Here is a 14190-nt window from a genome sequence, read left to right as displayed (position 1 = left end):
CTGTTTTTAGGAAAAACTTCTTTGCTTCCTCTGACCATTGGGAGGGATTGGCACCTTTCCGGATGAGCACGGTGATACTGTAGGTGCAATGATGGTGGAAAAGTTCTTTATGAATTTGCGATACTAGTTCACAAACCCAAGGAAGCGCTGTACAGTCTTGAGAGTATAAGGAAGTGGCCATTCCTGATTTGCTTGGAGTGTTTCTGGGTCCATTTTGAGACCAGAACCTGAAATGATATATCCCAGGAAGGAAATAGACTTGACCTCGAAGACGCACTTCTCCAATTTGCAGTAGATTTGATTGTAATGGAGGCATGTCAGAACCTCTTTTACTTGCCAGCGTTGTTCTTTCAGATCATTGGTGAATATGAGAATATCGTTAAGATAGACAATTACATGTTTGTACAACAGATCGTGGAATATCTAATTGACATATTTCTGGAATACTGCTGGAGCATCGCTAAGACCAAAGGGCATAACAAGGTAGGTAGTGAACGTCACAGTTGTTTAATTTGAGGATTATGCAGATGAAGCCAGGGCAAGCTAAGAACTATGGAATGTGATGCCCTGGGTATGACAAGAAAATGTAAAAGTTCAGTGTACAGAACACCAATCTTGACTCGCAGGGGTAGAGTCTGAAGAGTAATGGTACCCCCTAGGATGCGGCTTCCATCAACCACTGTGAGGTAGATAGGATGAAGCAGACTCTCGGTTGGTAATTCCCATCGCAGGACCAATTCAGATGTGACAAAGTTACCAGCTGCACCTGAATCCAACAGCTCAGAGACTTGTTTGTAGCATTTAGCTACTAGAAGTGAAAATGAGATAATGCAGTTGGTTTTCTTTGAAGAGGAATGAACTACTGTAATCCAAACTTAGCCTCTCCTTTCGGAGTTAGGAGCAAGAGTTTCCAGGATGCTTGGGACAACTGTTGAGCTAATGAGAAGGAGCAGCACATTATTCTCAGACTGTCGCCTTTGATGTTCTTCCTGTGACAGATGAGAATGGTTGATTTGCATCAGTTTATCTTTGGGATGAGAAACAGACTGAAGGCAAGGTTGTCACCTGAGGCTTGGAATGAATGAATTTCCCTCTTTCAATAACATGTTCTTTAAAATGTAAGTTCACCCTGGTGCACAGGGAGAGCAAGTCTTTAAATTTGTTTGGGAGATCACAAGTAACAAGAATATCTTTAATTTTGTTGGATAAGCTATTCCAGAAGGCTGCATAGAATGTTCCATTGTTCCAAGAGTGTTCTAATGCCAGTATTTGAAGCTGCACCAGATACTGGCCTACAGAATTTGAACCCTGGAATAGACGTAGAATGTCTGAAGATGACACTCTCCTAGGCTTGTCGAAGAATTTGGCAGAATGCCTTGACAAATTCCTTGCAAGAAGTTAGGATGGGATCCGATCTTTCCCATACATGTGAAGCCTAGTCTAAGGCAGATCCAGATAAAAGGGAGATGATATATGCCACACGGGTATGAGCTGTAGGAAATTGCTGGGTTGGAGTATTTCACATTGATTAGGAGTAGGAATGTGCAAACAGGGTGCCACTGAGGAAACTGGAACTGGAGAAATTCATAATGGATGAAGTGGCAGCTCTTGAACCTCTTAGAGTGGATTGGATATAATTCAGCCGGTTAATCAGTTCTTGGAATGACTGTGCCACCTGACCCTGTGCTGCCTCTTGGTGTTCTAGGTGAGCAACTAGATCAGGTGTAAACCCAGCAGCTTCTGTCTGATTCTCGGCTGGATCCATGGGCCAGTACAAACTGTCAAGCATGAGTGTTGGTTTTGGGTTGGAACAGGCATGGGAGACTAAAGAGGAGATTTGAGAGGCATGGATGAACTTGGGTGGTTTCAGCCAGGACCTCCTCATGTATAGCTGTGAGGAGATAGAGATACGGTAGTGGATGATGGGCCTCAAGGTGAGAACAGGAATAATAAAGTCTTTATTGAACAGCAGGTTGAAATGGAACTGAATATATAATTCTGTATAAATGAGCAGAATCAGATTGGGACCGATGGTGCTGGATTGAGAGCTGAATTGGTTTAAGACAAATGTTGAGAATTGAAGAACTTAATTGATATGAGTCCGATGTTAATGAATTGATGAACTTGGGGCCTGATTCAGAGTTGGGAATAGAGAGAGATATCTCTCTCAACTGATCATCTTGATGAAACTGTGCTGCACTGCAGGTGGGGCAGATTTAAAATGTGCAGAGGGATTTAGATTTGGGAGGGAGGTGTCCAAACTGACATCTAAATTGTAGAGTAATAATAAAGCTGTGCAGTATTTGTGGGCTACATGTAAAATTAGCCAGTATTTACCCTACATACAAAAAAAATTATGTATTTACACCCAATGCATTGCAACATGGTTTGTCCAGGTACACCATTAAGTGCTATCTCTCTCTCTATTCCCAACTCTGAATCAGGCCCTTGATCTTTTGGAAATAATGTTGATGAATTGATGAACTTGATCAGTTGGGACCGATATTGATGAATTGAGGAACTTAACTGATAAGAGTCCGATGTTGGCAGCATCAGTTGAGACCAATGGTTGGAGGTATCTGCTGGATTCGATGGTTGCTGTAAGAACAAGTCTCAGTGGTAAAACCAGACTGGTGTGGAAGATGGAATAGGAGACTTGTTTTACAAGATCTAGGAACTGGATATAATGGACTTGGGGCCTGATTCAGCATGGATCGCTATTCTGCTTATACGCACGCAACGCAGTTGTTAATATCAGTGGTTATATGTAAATGTTTGCATTGCGATCGCAACCTGACATTAGTATGTACTTGCGAAACAATCGGTAACATCGAGTAACATCGGACACATGCAGTTAAGGCGGCAGATCAGATCTCACTCAGGAATTGCTTACTTCAGCGCACGATATGAGACCACAGGCTGCATCTGGTATTGCAGTGGATAATTTATGTACACCCATGCAACACCGTTGAAATGCACTGACACGCCTGTGTTTGCCCGACCACCCGTTCCATCACCAGCCACAAATGGCACTTCCTGTGAATCACTCTGCCATGTGTCTGTGTATCCTCTGCAGCATCTGGTTCACGCGCACGCACTGCAATGTATATACATACAATGTATACACATGCACAGTGCAAATTAATCGGCCAATTGCATGACAATAAGCAACTGCGATCCTTGCTGAATCAGGCCCTGTGATCGTTCAGATACAGAGTACCTGGGAACTCAGGGCCTAATTCAGACCGCGCTCGCAAGCGGGTTGATGGTAGGGCACTGCGCACGCGTGGCGTGCGCGAGCCCTGGAGCGAGTGAGAAATTCACTTGTTCCGGGGCTCGCTATAAACGGGGTGGCTGTCGATGTTGATCGACAGCTCGCCCCATTTTTAGGTGGGGGGGGGTGGCTGGTCAAATGCAGGCATTCCTGAAGGAACACCTGCCGTTTGTGGGCGATCCTACTGACATCACTCGTGATGTCAGTAGTGAGCTTCCTGCTCTATTAGAGAAGGAAGCTCACTGGGGCTTGCGGGAATGAGACCCTACCACAAGGGTCTCATTGCAAGCATGATGGTCGCGACTATCGCAACCATCGCCTGGCCACTCGCAAAAGCTGTGGGTGGTCACCCACAGCTTAGCGAGCGGCCAGGAGACTGTTTTTTTCAAAAAGCGGCCGCCCTGATTCAGAGCGAGCGCTCACTTTTGCAAGCGGCCCTGAATCAGGCCCTCAGTACTGAGCTGGAACTTCAGCAAGAAGCAATATTGTACTGGCAATGAGGGCAGGTCAGTGAATGGAATTTATAGGGGTGGATACCCAGGGATTTGATGCTGCGATAAGCTGGTCTGGGAGCAGTGCTCTGAGTGGAGGAAGAGTCCAACATGGCTGTGCCCATACTGTTTGTTATGTTCTTGGTTGTTTGTGGTCCCAGGGTGGTAGCAGGAGCGATCACAGAAGTGGATTTGAATAAAAAACTAGGTTTTTTAATAAGTACTTGAGAAGACATAAAATATGGCAGTAAATAAAAGTCCAGGAATATATAAATGTGCACAAGAGTTCTGTGGTGGGAGTAATGGGTTAATGTCCAAGTAGAAACAATTAGAGCTGTCCAGGTGTGCAGGCAGTGAGACTGAAAATAATCAACCAGGTATGCAGGTAGTGATGCAGGAAAATAATAGCCAGGTATGCAGGTAGTGAACTAAGACAATGAGCAGGATGTCAGCAGGCTCAGGCACTCAGGTATGGGCAAGGGTGATGGAGGAAGCGGGGTAGTCCAGTGGAAGCTAGGAGCTGACAGGCAGACTGGCAGACAGCAAATTCACAGGAACAGGATAAGCACAGAGAACTCCCTCTCAGCTAGGCTGAGATACACGTTGCACTGGCAAAGAAGGAAGGCACTGAATACCCCATGCCATGCTGTTACTGGCCGGAGGGAACATGTGACTCACCAGGATTGGCCAGCCGCATCACATGGCCAGAAGGCAAGATGGCGGCGCCCATGCCAAATGGAACGGAGACACCGCCAGGCCTTACCAGCGCAGAGTGACAACAGGCCCGCACAACAATGCGCGCAGCCAAAGCCCCCCGCCAGACACCAGCTCCGCCACCAGACAGCCCGCGCCACAATGACCTCACAGGTAACAACCTCCTAGCGCCATGCTGAAATACCCTGGCCGTGACACTGTTGTTCTGGAAGGAATCCTGGCTGGGGAGACAAACTGTGAGCAAGTGACTGCGGACAACCATCTCTATGCTCACTGGCAGGTGGGGCACGAGCAGCACAGACAGACCTCAGCACCAGCCGAGATCGATGTGCAGCATGAGCGGACCTCTGTGCTATCCTGGGCAGGCACCGGAGAGGTAGGAAAGGTTTTAATAGTACAGAGCGTGACAACAGGCAGTCAATCTGATGTCACTGCTGCCGGGCCATTGTGAGTATATATAACTGTCCCAACACAATCCCTCAAACTGTTTGTGTATATAATCTGTATCTACAGCTATTTGACCCCACCACCCAAACCAACAAGTATTCACACTTACCCCATGTATGTCTCTGCCCACCCCACATGTTTCTCTGCCTACATTCTTATGTCAGTCTCTGCCTGTCCCCATGTGTGCCTATGCCACAAGCCCCATGTGTGTCTTTGCCCCCTAAGTGTGCCTTTGCCCACTCCCTATATATGCTTCTGCCTGGCCCACATCTTTGACTCCTATATATGCCTTTGCCCACCCAGTCTTTGTGAGCATCTGTCCACTTGCCCCTATCTGTGTGCCTCTGAATGGGGGTTCCTACTTGATTTATTTAAATGGAACCCCGCAAATTCTGATGCAGCCCTGCTGCACCCACTGTGCTTCATCCTTGTAGTCTGGTAGTGCTGGGCTTTTCCAAGTGGCTCAGACACAGCCCGGGCCTGGCATGTCCCAGAAATGGTGATGCATCAGTGTGACGTCATAGATCATGTAGCTACACGGCACCCCCTGCCACTGTGGGGGAAAATGTGTTTGCTTTTTTTCCTGTGGGGCCAGTGTTTGTTTTTTTTCTTACCAGTGACCATGGTGTTTGATTTATTTCCAGTGGGGGTCAATGTGTTTGTTGTTTTCTTGTGGAGGACAATCTGTTTGTTTGTTTTTTTCTGTGGGGGACAGTGTGTGTGTTTTTTTTTTCCAATCGGGGCCGATGTGTTTGTTTTTTTTCCTGTGGGGACAGTGTTTGTTTTTTTTTTACCAGTGACCATGGTGTTTGATTTTTTTCCTGTGGGGGCCAATGTGTTTGTTGTTTTCTTGTGGAGGACAATCTGTTTTTTTTTTTTTTCTGTGGGGGACAGTGTGTGTGTTTTTTTTCCAGTGGGGGCCAATGTGTTTGTTATTTTTCCTAACAGGGTCTTTGTGTTTGCAATATTAAAATTAATAATAACAATAAAAAAATAATTCATTATAGATTGGATGGGGGAGACTTAAAAGCATATGGTGCTTGTAGACCCTGTTTGTGCGACTGAGTGTGAATCTGTGGTCCGGCTCTGTCTTGGCTGTGGCTTTTTCTCACTGTGCTTCATCAGCAACTTTGTATGTGTTTAAAACTTATTCCTTTGGAATTAAAGTAGCAGATACAAAAACCAAAACATATTCCTAAACAGGGCACTCTTGGACTGAATTTAATTGTTATTAAATAATTAGAGATAACTTTTATTACAATGAAATTCAAGATTTCAAGTATATCCAGTTGCTTTATAGTCTCAATAATGAAAACATAACTTTTAATAATGGTTTCTAAAATCAATAAGCATTCAAAATATAATCACAAAATGAAAACAGTGATAAATATACAATAAAATCTGTATTGTATAAGTATTTGTATTAAATCAAATTGAAGATGTTTGCTACTTTGGGCTCTATTTACTACAATCCGCATTGGTTACGCAGATTGTAGTGTGATATTACCAACTGAATTAACATTGTTAATTCAGGCAATATCACAGGGTTTTACTACAAATCCCTTGCAGGGACAGAGCTTGCAAGAAAGCTCTGTACCTGCGAATCCCCTCCGCACACTAGTCACGACATTTTCGCAAAAAAATACCTTGACCAGTGCCCTACGCATGCGCCGACCAACCGTTGCTGCTACCCCTCCGGCGGCTAAGCCCCACCCCCATCATTAAGCCCCACCCCCACGATCGCGGCCCCCCCCGCGACCACCCTTCTACCTTAATTACACTTACCTGCATGATCTGGTCTCCGGTGATGTCTTCCATGTCCTCCGGTCAGGTGATATCCCATACTGCACTGAGACCCGATCACCTGACGACTGGGCTGCAGTGCAGCATGAGAGACCAGCTGATCGGAGGGAAGACATCACCCGGAGCCCCTACCACCAGTCCCTGTTGTCAGGTAAGTACATTTTTTTTTACTTTTTTTACAGTGAATCAGTGTGTGGTCTGTTTAGACCAAACAGCTGATTACTGGGGCCGACTCCCAGCTCTGCTCTCCCCATTAGAGCAAGGCAGGAGTCCAGTAACCGGGGGAGACCCTGGATAATGCCACCTCCAGGTGGCATTATTATCACAGGGCTTTCCCCTGTATTTTTTTACAATTTAATTTTAGTAACTCTGGTCGGATCACACTTCCCATTACAATTATGGGAAATGTGATCTGCTTACTAAAAATAAGTGATGCTTAGGGGTTGGCGTAGATTTTTACGAATTCTACTCCAATTGCCCTATAGTAACTGTAAGTGAAACTAAAATAATGTGAAAATGGTGTGAAAACACCCTTTTTCACTTTATTTTAGTAAAAATAATGTTAATAAATAGAGCCCTTTGTATCCATAAACTTGTCTTTGATTTACTGTTGAATTGAATTGTTTATCTATATGTCTCTGACTAAAAAAGAATAATAATAAAAAAAAAGTTTTCTCTCCAAACAGTCCTCTGAAAGTATGAAAATCATATAGATGATAGTACTTGTGTCAATCTAATAATGACTTATTGTAAATTAGTGTCCTCCAATATTAGTGGTTCACCAAATATTTTATTATAGGATCACAGTATAATTAATGTTTATCATATATTACGTTTTGCATAAGGATATATCAAAAAGGCTCCTTTGGGTGGCACTAATATATTTATTATGTATTTCATACCCTATCTTAGGACCATATAAAACTTTACTGGTTCTGGTGTAACAAATTCAAAACCCAATGAAAATAGGCATGAGGTGTGACAGCACAGTATATTGTGTATTAAGTTGTAAACCAACCAACATTACAGTGTCTACAAATGTCCTGTGACTGTCAAATAATTTGGATACCCCAGTTAATTAACCCATGGGTCATAGTGTTGTACCCACTCTATTGATAATCGGTAGGGAGATAGACTCTTCTTGACCTTATCCTGGTTTTATCAAATGCTTTAGAGCAGGTCTGGGAGTCTGGTGGAGTGGCAGAAGATCCTTGTACCAGCTCTGGAAATATATGTACACTGTAGTCTCTTTATATATTAGCAGAAGTGCAAAGAGCTGCCACGGGCATGGGCATGGGCATCAGGACCACCAAGAGGGGGGATGTACTAATTACCTGGGCCTGGATTTGCGGGAGGGGCCCGGGCCCGGCGCTGCCCCCCCTCCATCTTAACTCACAGCAGCTCAGCATGGGCTGCAGTGGGAAACTGCTCACGGCTACTGAGCAGCAGCTGCAGCAGTCTCTTATGCCTGTGGAGGGGAGCAATCATACTGATTGTGCCCCCCTAGCTTTGCCCAGGGCTGAGGGGCTCACAGCATCTCCCTCCCTAGCGCACAGTGCCACTATACTAAGGGGGTGTGGCCACCTTTCCCAAAATTAGGCCACACCCCTTTCCTGGGCCCAGCCAGGCTCCCAACACCCCTGGGGGCATAGCCATATCCCAGGGAGGCATAGTGATGCTCCCGCTCAAAATAAAAGCAACCCAGGCCTGGATCATGCTCCTGCCGGGCCCCTTCGAAAAAGCCTAGGTCTGGGTAATTTGTTATGTCCCCCCTCTCAGCACTCCTGTATATTAGATAGTATACAGTATATAATACAATATTAATAATGAAAACTATAGATGGTATATATCTGTGTTAACCTACTGTAACTCAGTCCTCAGGGACCCCTAACAGTGCATGCTTTACAGATCTCCTATAGCACAGATGTATTTATCACTGGATGACACATTTTAAAATATTTATAGTTATGCAATTTATTTCAATCGTGCTACTGAGGAGATCTGTGAAACAGTGCATGTTTTCCAGGTCTTTTTACAGAATCACAAGTTTAAAAATTTGCTCCATCTGTGGATCTTTTAAAATGTGCCAGTGAGTAATGAATACACCTGTGCACCTGCTGGGTGACCTTGAAAAAGTGACCTGTGTGGGATCCTGAGGACCGAGTTTGTGAACCACTGGTATAGGCTTTAGGGGTGAGAAATAACATACTTTTTGAATTAATGTTACTGTATACTGTATAAAAATCAAGTGGTCAGGAAAAGGTTAAACATCCCATAACAAAATATACATACTGTATAACTCATAGGAGATAGAACTGAGCTTCTTAAGCTCACATTCTCCTACCTCGTTTTAAGATACCTGTCACCTCCTGCAGACAGCTGCTCTCTGGTTTATCTGGTCTGGTGCACTCATTGATTGCTCAGACCCACACACACTGCAAACTTGGTAGGAGAAGCTGCTGAAGCTAAAATTGTGTTACTGTATATCATATGACTGCTACTGTGGAAATGATTTAAGGCACTGGCTATACTAGGGTGGGAATTCTCTGCAACTGGAAACCCCTCCTGCATTTGCCTCTGAGATCACAAGTATTGTACACAATGCACACAAAGAAAGATGTATTATCATTGACTACAATGAAGTATTAAAGCAAACAGTAAACACAATGATATCTTCTAATGACTCACGGAAATAGATTTTGGTATTTAAGTGCATGGCTCGACCATACTGCATGACTCACCTGGCTGAGTAGCAGTTTACTGTACAGTCCTGTATGTTAAATTGTTCCCCTCTTTTTTATTTCTTAGAAAGAAAGAGAACGGGGATCTAATCTGGCATTCATGTTTCGCCTTCCTTTTGCTGCTGGAAGGGTATTCAGCATCAGCATGTTAGACACACTCTTATACCAGGTAAAATAAAACACTACAGATCAAATTCACAGAACAGAAAAAGTGTCTTATAAAATGACAATAATGTTAAATGTTTTTTCTTAAATGGAAATGAATTAATCCACAATGAACAAGAAATAAAGGGTCATTGCAATAAAATTTACTCTAAAGAAAAATAGCTTTGATTTAAAATGCTTTTTTATGGTTTCTTGCTGAGTAAAACACAGTTCTATCACACATTTATTCAAAGATGATTGCTGGTATTGAAGTCTGCAAATTATATTCATTTTATGTAGTATTAATAAAATCCCCAAATGTATGATGAGGAGAATTACAGAGACCGAACCTGTAGTACTAGTAGTAGTAATAGTAATAGTAGTCGTAGTGCTACAGGTTGAGTCTTCCACATCCAAAATGCTTGGGACCCGGAGTATTTTGGATATTGGAATATTCAGTATTTTGGAATATTTGCATACCATAATGAGATATCTTGGGAATGGGACCTACATCTATACAGACTGCATTTATGTTTCATATACACCTTATACACACAGCCTGCAGGTAATTTTATACCATAATTTTAATAATTGTGTGCCTTAAACAAAGTTTGTGAACATTGAACCATCTGAAAGCAAATGTTTCACTATATTAGCCATGCTCAAAAAAAATCTGTATTTCAGAATATTTGGATGTGGGAGACTCAACCTGTAGTTGTATTTTTTTTGTCCTTAAAGTCTGTAGCCACAACCTCATTAGTGGTTTGTTCTGAGGATGAACCAAAAATAGCTTCTATTCCCTGTGAAGAACAGATTAGAAAAAAATACAAAAAACACACAGCTATACTAAGAAGAACAAACAATTTAATAAATTGTATGCTTCTGCCAATCTCAGTAAACTGTTGTAGTGGAATTTTACTTTTAACAGCAATCATTTTTAATTGGTGTTATTTCAGTAATAGTAAATATTGGTAGCTCTAGTGATATTTAACAGAGAACATTTTTGGAATGTTTGGTATTTTGTTTGTAGTGATATTTTATAATTTTTATATTTAGTAATAATGGCAGTATAAGATATATAATAATTTAATAATAATCACTAGAATAGACTGTATGCTGTCTCATACACCCTATCCTTTATTTGCACATACACATTTATTTTGTCTACCTTTTATGTCCCTGTTTTATGTATGCTCTGTTTTCTCCACTGTCCTGCATTGCAGAGCATCGTTCTGCTTACAAATGAACAACAACTATAATAATAATTTACAATGAACCAGCATATTATGTAGGTTTGCTCTAATAACAACAATTACAGATTTAAATATGTCTAAAATAACATGTTTCCTTACTATTGTACTCATAAAAGTTTCTTTCATCAACCATAACATAAATAATTACATGCAATGGGAAAAATCGTAAGTCCTAATGTTATAAATATGGGAAACAAGCACAGCTGCTCATTCGACATTCTTGATTGCCACAGTTTTAATCATTCCACACAGATGTTGCATGGATCAAGTGTCTTTAAGCACTGAAATAGTCCATACAACATGATTTTTCCATGCATACCATTGGTTGTTAAGTTTTTTTTGCAATACAAGGGTTTGCTGAGATGGAGATAACTGAAGTTTACACTGAATGAATGATGTTGTCAAAAAATAATAAAAAAAACATATTTCAAATTATAGAGTCAATTGCCTATGTGGGCAGCCGCAGACTATTTTGTACCACAAAGCTGATTTTATATATGATGTATTCTGTATATCTGGAGTATTATTATTATTATTATTATTATTATTATTATTATTATTATTATTATTATTGTTATTATTATTATTATTATTATTATTATTATTATTATTACAGAATAAATGTACAACCCAGAAATATTTATTTGTATTGCAATGTCAAAAATTGTTCAGGTTTATCCTTTGATAATGTAGATAAATAACTGATTGACACATTCACAGCATGCTTTTTTGTGATCATTAAGATTAGTTTGGAGAACTGAAATCAGAAAATCAGAATATACTGTACATTTAGTACAGTATTACAGAGAAGGAAGGATGTCTTCTTAACCAACCATATTGTTAAGATGAAAATGTACCAAAGTTTATGCACACTATCTTTTTATTTTCAATTCCGCAATTCAGTAAATCATCTTCATTGTACAAATAACATAAGTCTACAGTCATATTATATCTTTTTTCGGTACTGCTAATAGACCACCAAGTTTTTATAAGATTAAGTTCACTTCAGTTTTTCTCAGTGTACATTTGCAGCCCACGCTCTAACATTTGCTCTTCTTTCATAGTCATTTGTGAAAGATTATATGATTTCCATCACAAGACTACTGCTGGGACTGGACACCACGCCGGGGTCTGGCTTTCTTTGTTCTGTGAGTTCAAAATTATATGACTAAAAGGCTATTATAGGATTATCTTCTGTACACTGGAAAGAAAGAAACACCAGGTTTGCTTTGTGAGCTCAGAATCCACTCAGAGTACTGCATCTCACATTTTGACTGGAATGAAATGAAGGCTAAAAAGCTTATTTCATATGTTCCATGTACAAGTTTTTTTTAGATATAACAGATTTAATATTGTTAGTAAATTAAAAAAATATATTTTTTCTCTGTAACCTCTATTAAATACTCAATTAGTGTGATTAATTAACAAATTGCCTATTGCAAAATTCTATAAATTGTTCAAAGTTGCCTACTATCCAAAAATTTATACTGAATTAGGGGAGAGCACCAAGAACAGCCAATTCCTCCAGAAGTGCTTAACTTCCGCAAGCCAATAAGCATATAATCAAGATCCATCCACCCCACATTGCAACTCAGGCATGTGACACCACAAATCAGATCATCAAGTTCTTCCCAATTCATCTTTTCCTACTCTGGATCTCCAAGAGGAATAAATATGTAAATTATGGAATTATTGTATTGATTTTTCTCATTTCTTCTTCTCACTCTAGTGTTAATTTAGAAAAGTTTGCACATGTAGACCACAAAATATATGTGTTATTTTGATTGATCATCAATATAAATTTTGTACCATTTTTTGCACGAATATGACACATTTCATACAACCACATCGATGGACAGCATCGTTAGGTCTGCAAATATTTAGGAGCATTTGGAAAATTTGAAGGCTTTCACTTCTGCCCCTGATTTTATGCCCTGATACTCAGTAGAAAAATTTTTATTTGCAGGATCAAATATTTAAATAATATTCAAGTGATGAAGAAATTGCATATACTGGGTATTACCTAGTTTTTATTAGAGAAGTGCGGTTCGGTTCCCTAGAAATCCGAATCCACCTGAATTTTCTGAGTCGCGGTTCTAATCTCCTAAAGAGATCCGGGTAAATCCGGGTCGCAGTTTTGATCTTTTTGTGGTTCGGAATTCGGTTTTAAATCCGAATTTTGGGTTTTGGATTGCATGAATTACATGATTTTAGCTGTTTCTAAAACTTTTTATCTATTTTTTATTGAAAAAATTCAGATCCAAAACCAAAACACTTAAGGGTGGTTTGCAAAACCAAATCCAGATCCAAAACCTTGAAGGAGATACAGATCCAAAACCAAAACACGGGGGTCGGCGCACAACTCTAGTTTCCATAAAGTCACCTACTCGTTAAAAAAAAAAAAAATTCTCCCCCAGTTTTCAAAGGGGTTTTAAAAAACCAGGCCATGGTCTATACTAGAGATGTGCGGGTTCAGCTTTATTCAGTTTTACTCGGTTATATTCAGATCTTAAAAACTACATCATATTGGCTATCTGCCTCTCACATGTTTTGGATAGCCAAAAAGATAAACCTGAACTAATCCGAAATTGAGCTAATTTGCAAAAAGAACCAAATTAAACTGAACCCGCACATCTCTAGACTATACTTTCAACAGATAATCTTTTGCATCACATAAGAATAAGTAAATATACAGTATATATTCATCCTACCAATGTAATAACAACATGTAGGTGTACAGTTTAATAGGTACCACTGAAAAGTTGGCAGCTGTCATATGTAGTAACTTTAGTTAAAACGAGCTAGCTTTAAAAATCCAGAAACACAGAACATATTTGTAGAGTTCTGAAATAGTCAGTGTGAGTTTTATGATTGGCTTGGACATGTAAAAGTACTGTATTTATTTATCATAGACTGTATGGCTATGTTTATTACAAAACACTGTTTTGTGGAAGAAAGGTATAAAGATAAAAAAGTTAAAGTTCACTATAAAATTAAAAAAAAAAAACTGGAAAAAGTTCTATCCTCTCAATGGAGAATAAGCAACAAGTAAAATCTTGCATGAAATAAAGTGTCAACCATCAAACTAATACATGTTCTCTTGCAATTAACAAATTATAAAAAAAAAATTACTTAATTTTAACCTCATGCTGGGTACACAGCTATACCATCCTCGGCATGATCCCTCAATATCGGGTGATTGGGCCTACAATTGTATAGGTGTGTATGCTGTACTGTTGCAGGAGCATTAGTCAATTATAGTCATAACGCTCCTACAACAGTCAGGATCAAGAGGTCGCATCTTATGTGCTGTTTGTCGGCCT

The 14190-nt window shown here is 40.3% G+C and overlaps 1 protein-coding gene across 2 annotated transcripts in view; it reads left to right on the top strand.

The window, feature by feature from the left end:
* LOC148517309 (potassium channel subfamily T member 2) overlaps positions 1-14190 on the top strand; it is a 1089312-nt gene that overhangs the window by 1006697 nt on the left and 68425 nt on the right. For both annotated transcript variants that reach the window (XM_088478860.1, XM_088478861.1), the window contains 2 exons: positions 9538-9639; positions 11932-12015. In XM_088478860.1, coding sequence (XP_088334986.1) covers positions 9538-9639; positions 11932-12015 — 186 coding nt within the window. The remainder of the gene's footprint in view (positions 1-9537; positions 9640-11931; positions 12016-14190) is intronic.

The sequence above is a fragment of the Taudactylus pleione genome, unplaced genomic scaffold (genome assembly GCF_031769625.1).
Source record: "Taudactylus pleione unplaced genomic scaffold, aTauple2 ptg000223l, whole genome shotgun sequence".
NCBI lineage: Eukaryota > Metazoa > Chordata > Amphibia > Anura > Myobatrachidae > Taudactylus > Taudactylus pleione.
This window is presented reverse-complemented; position numbering and strand designations above follow the sequence as displayed.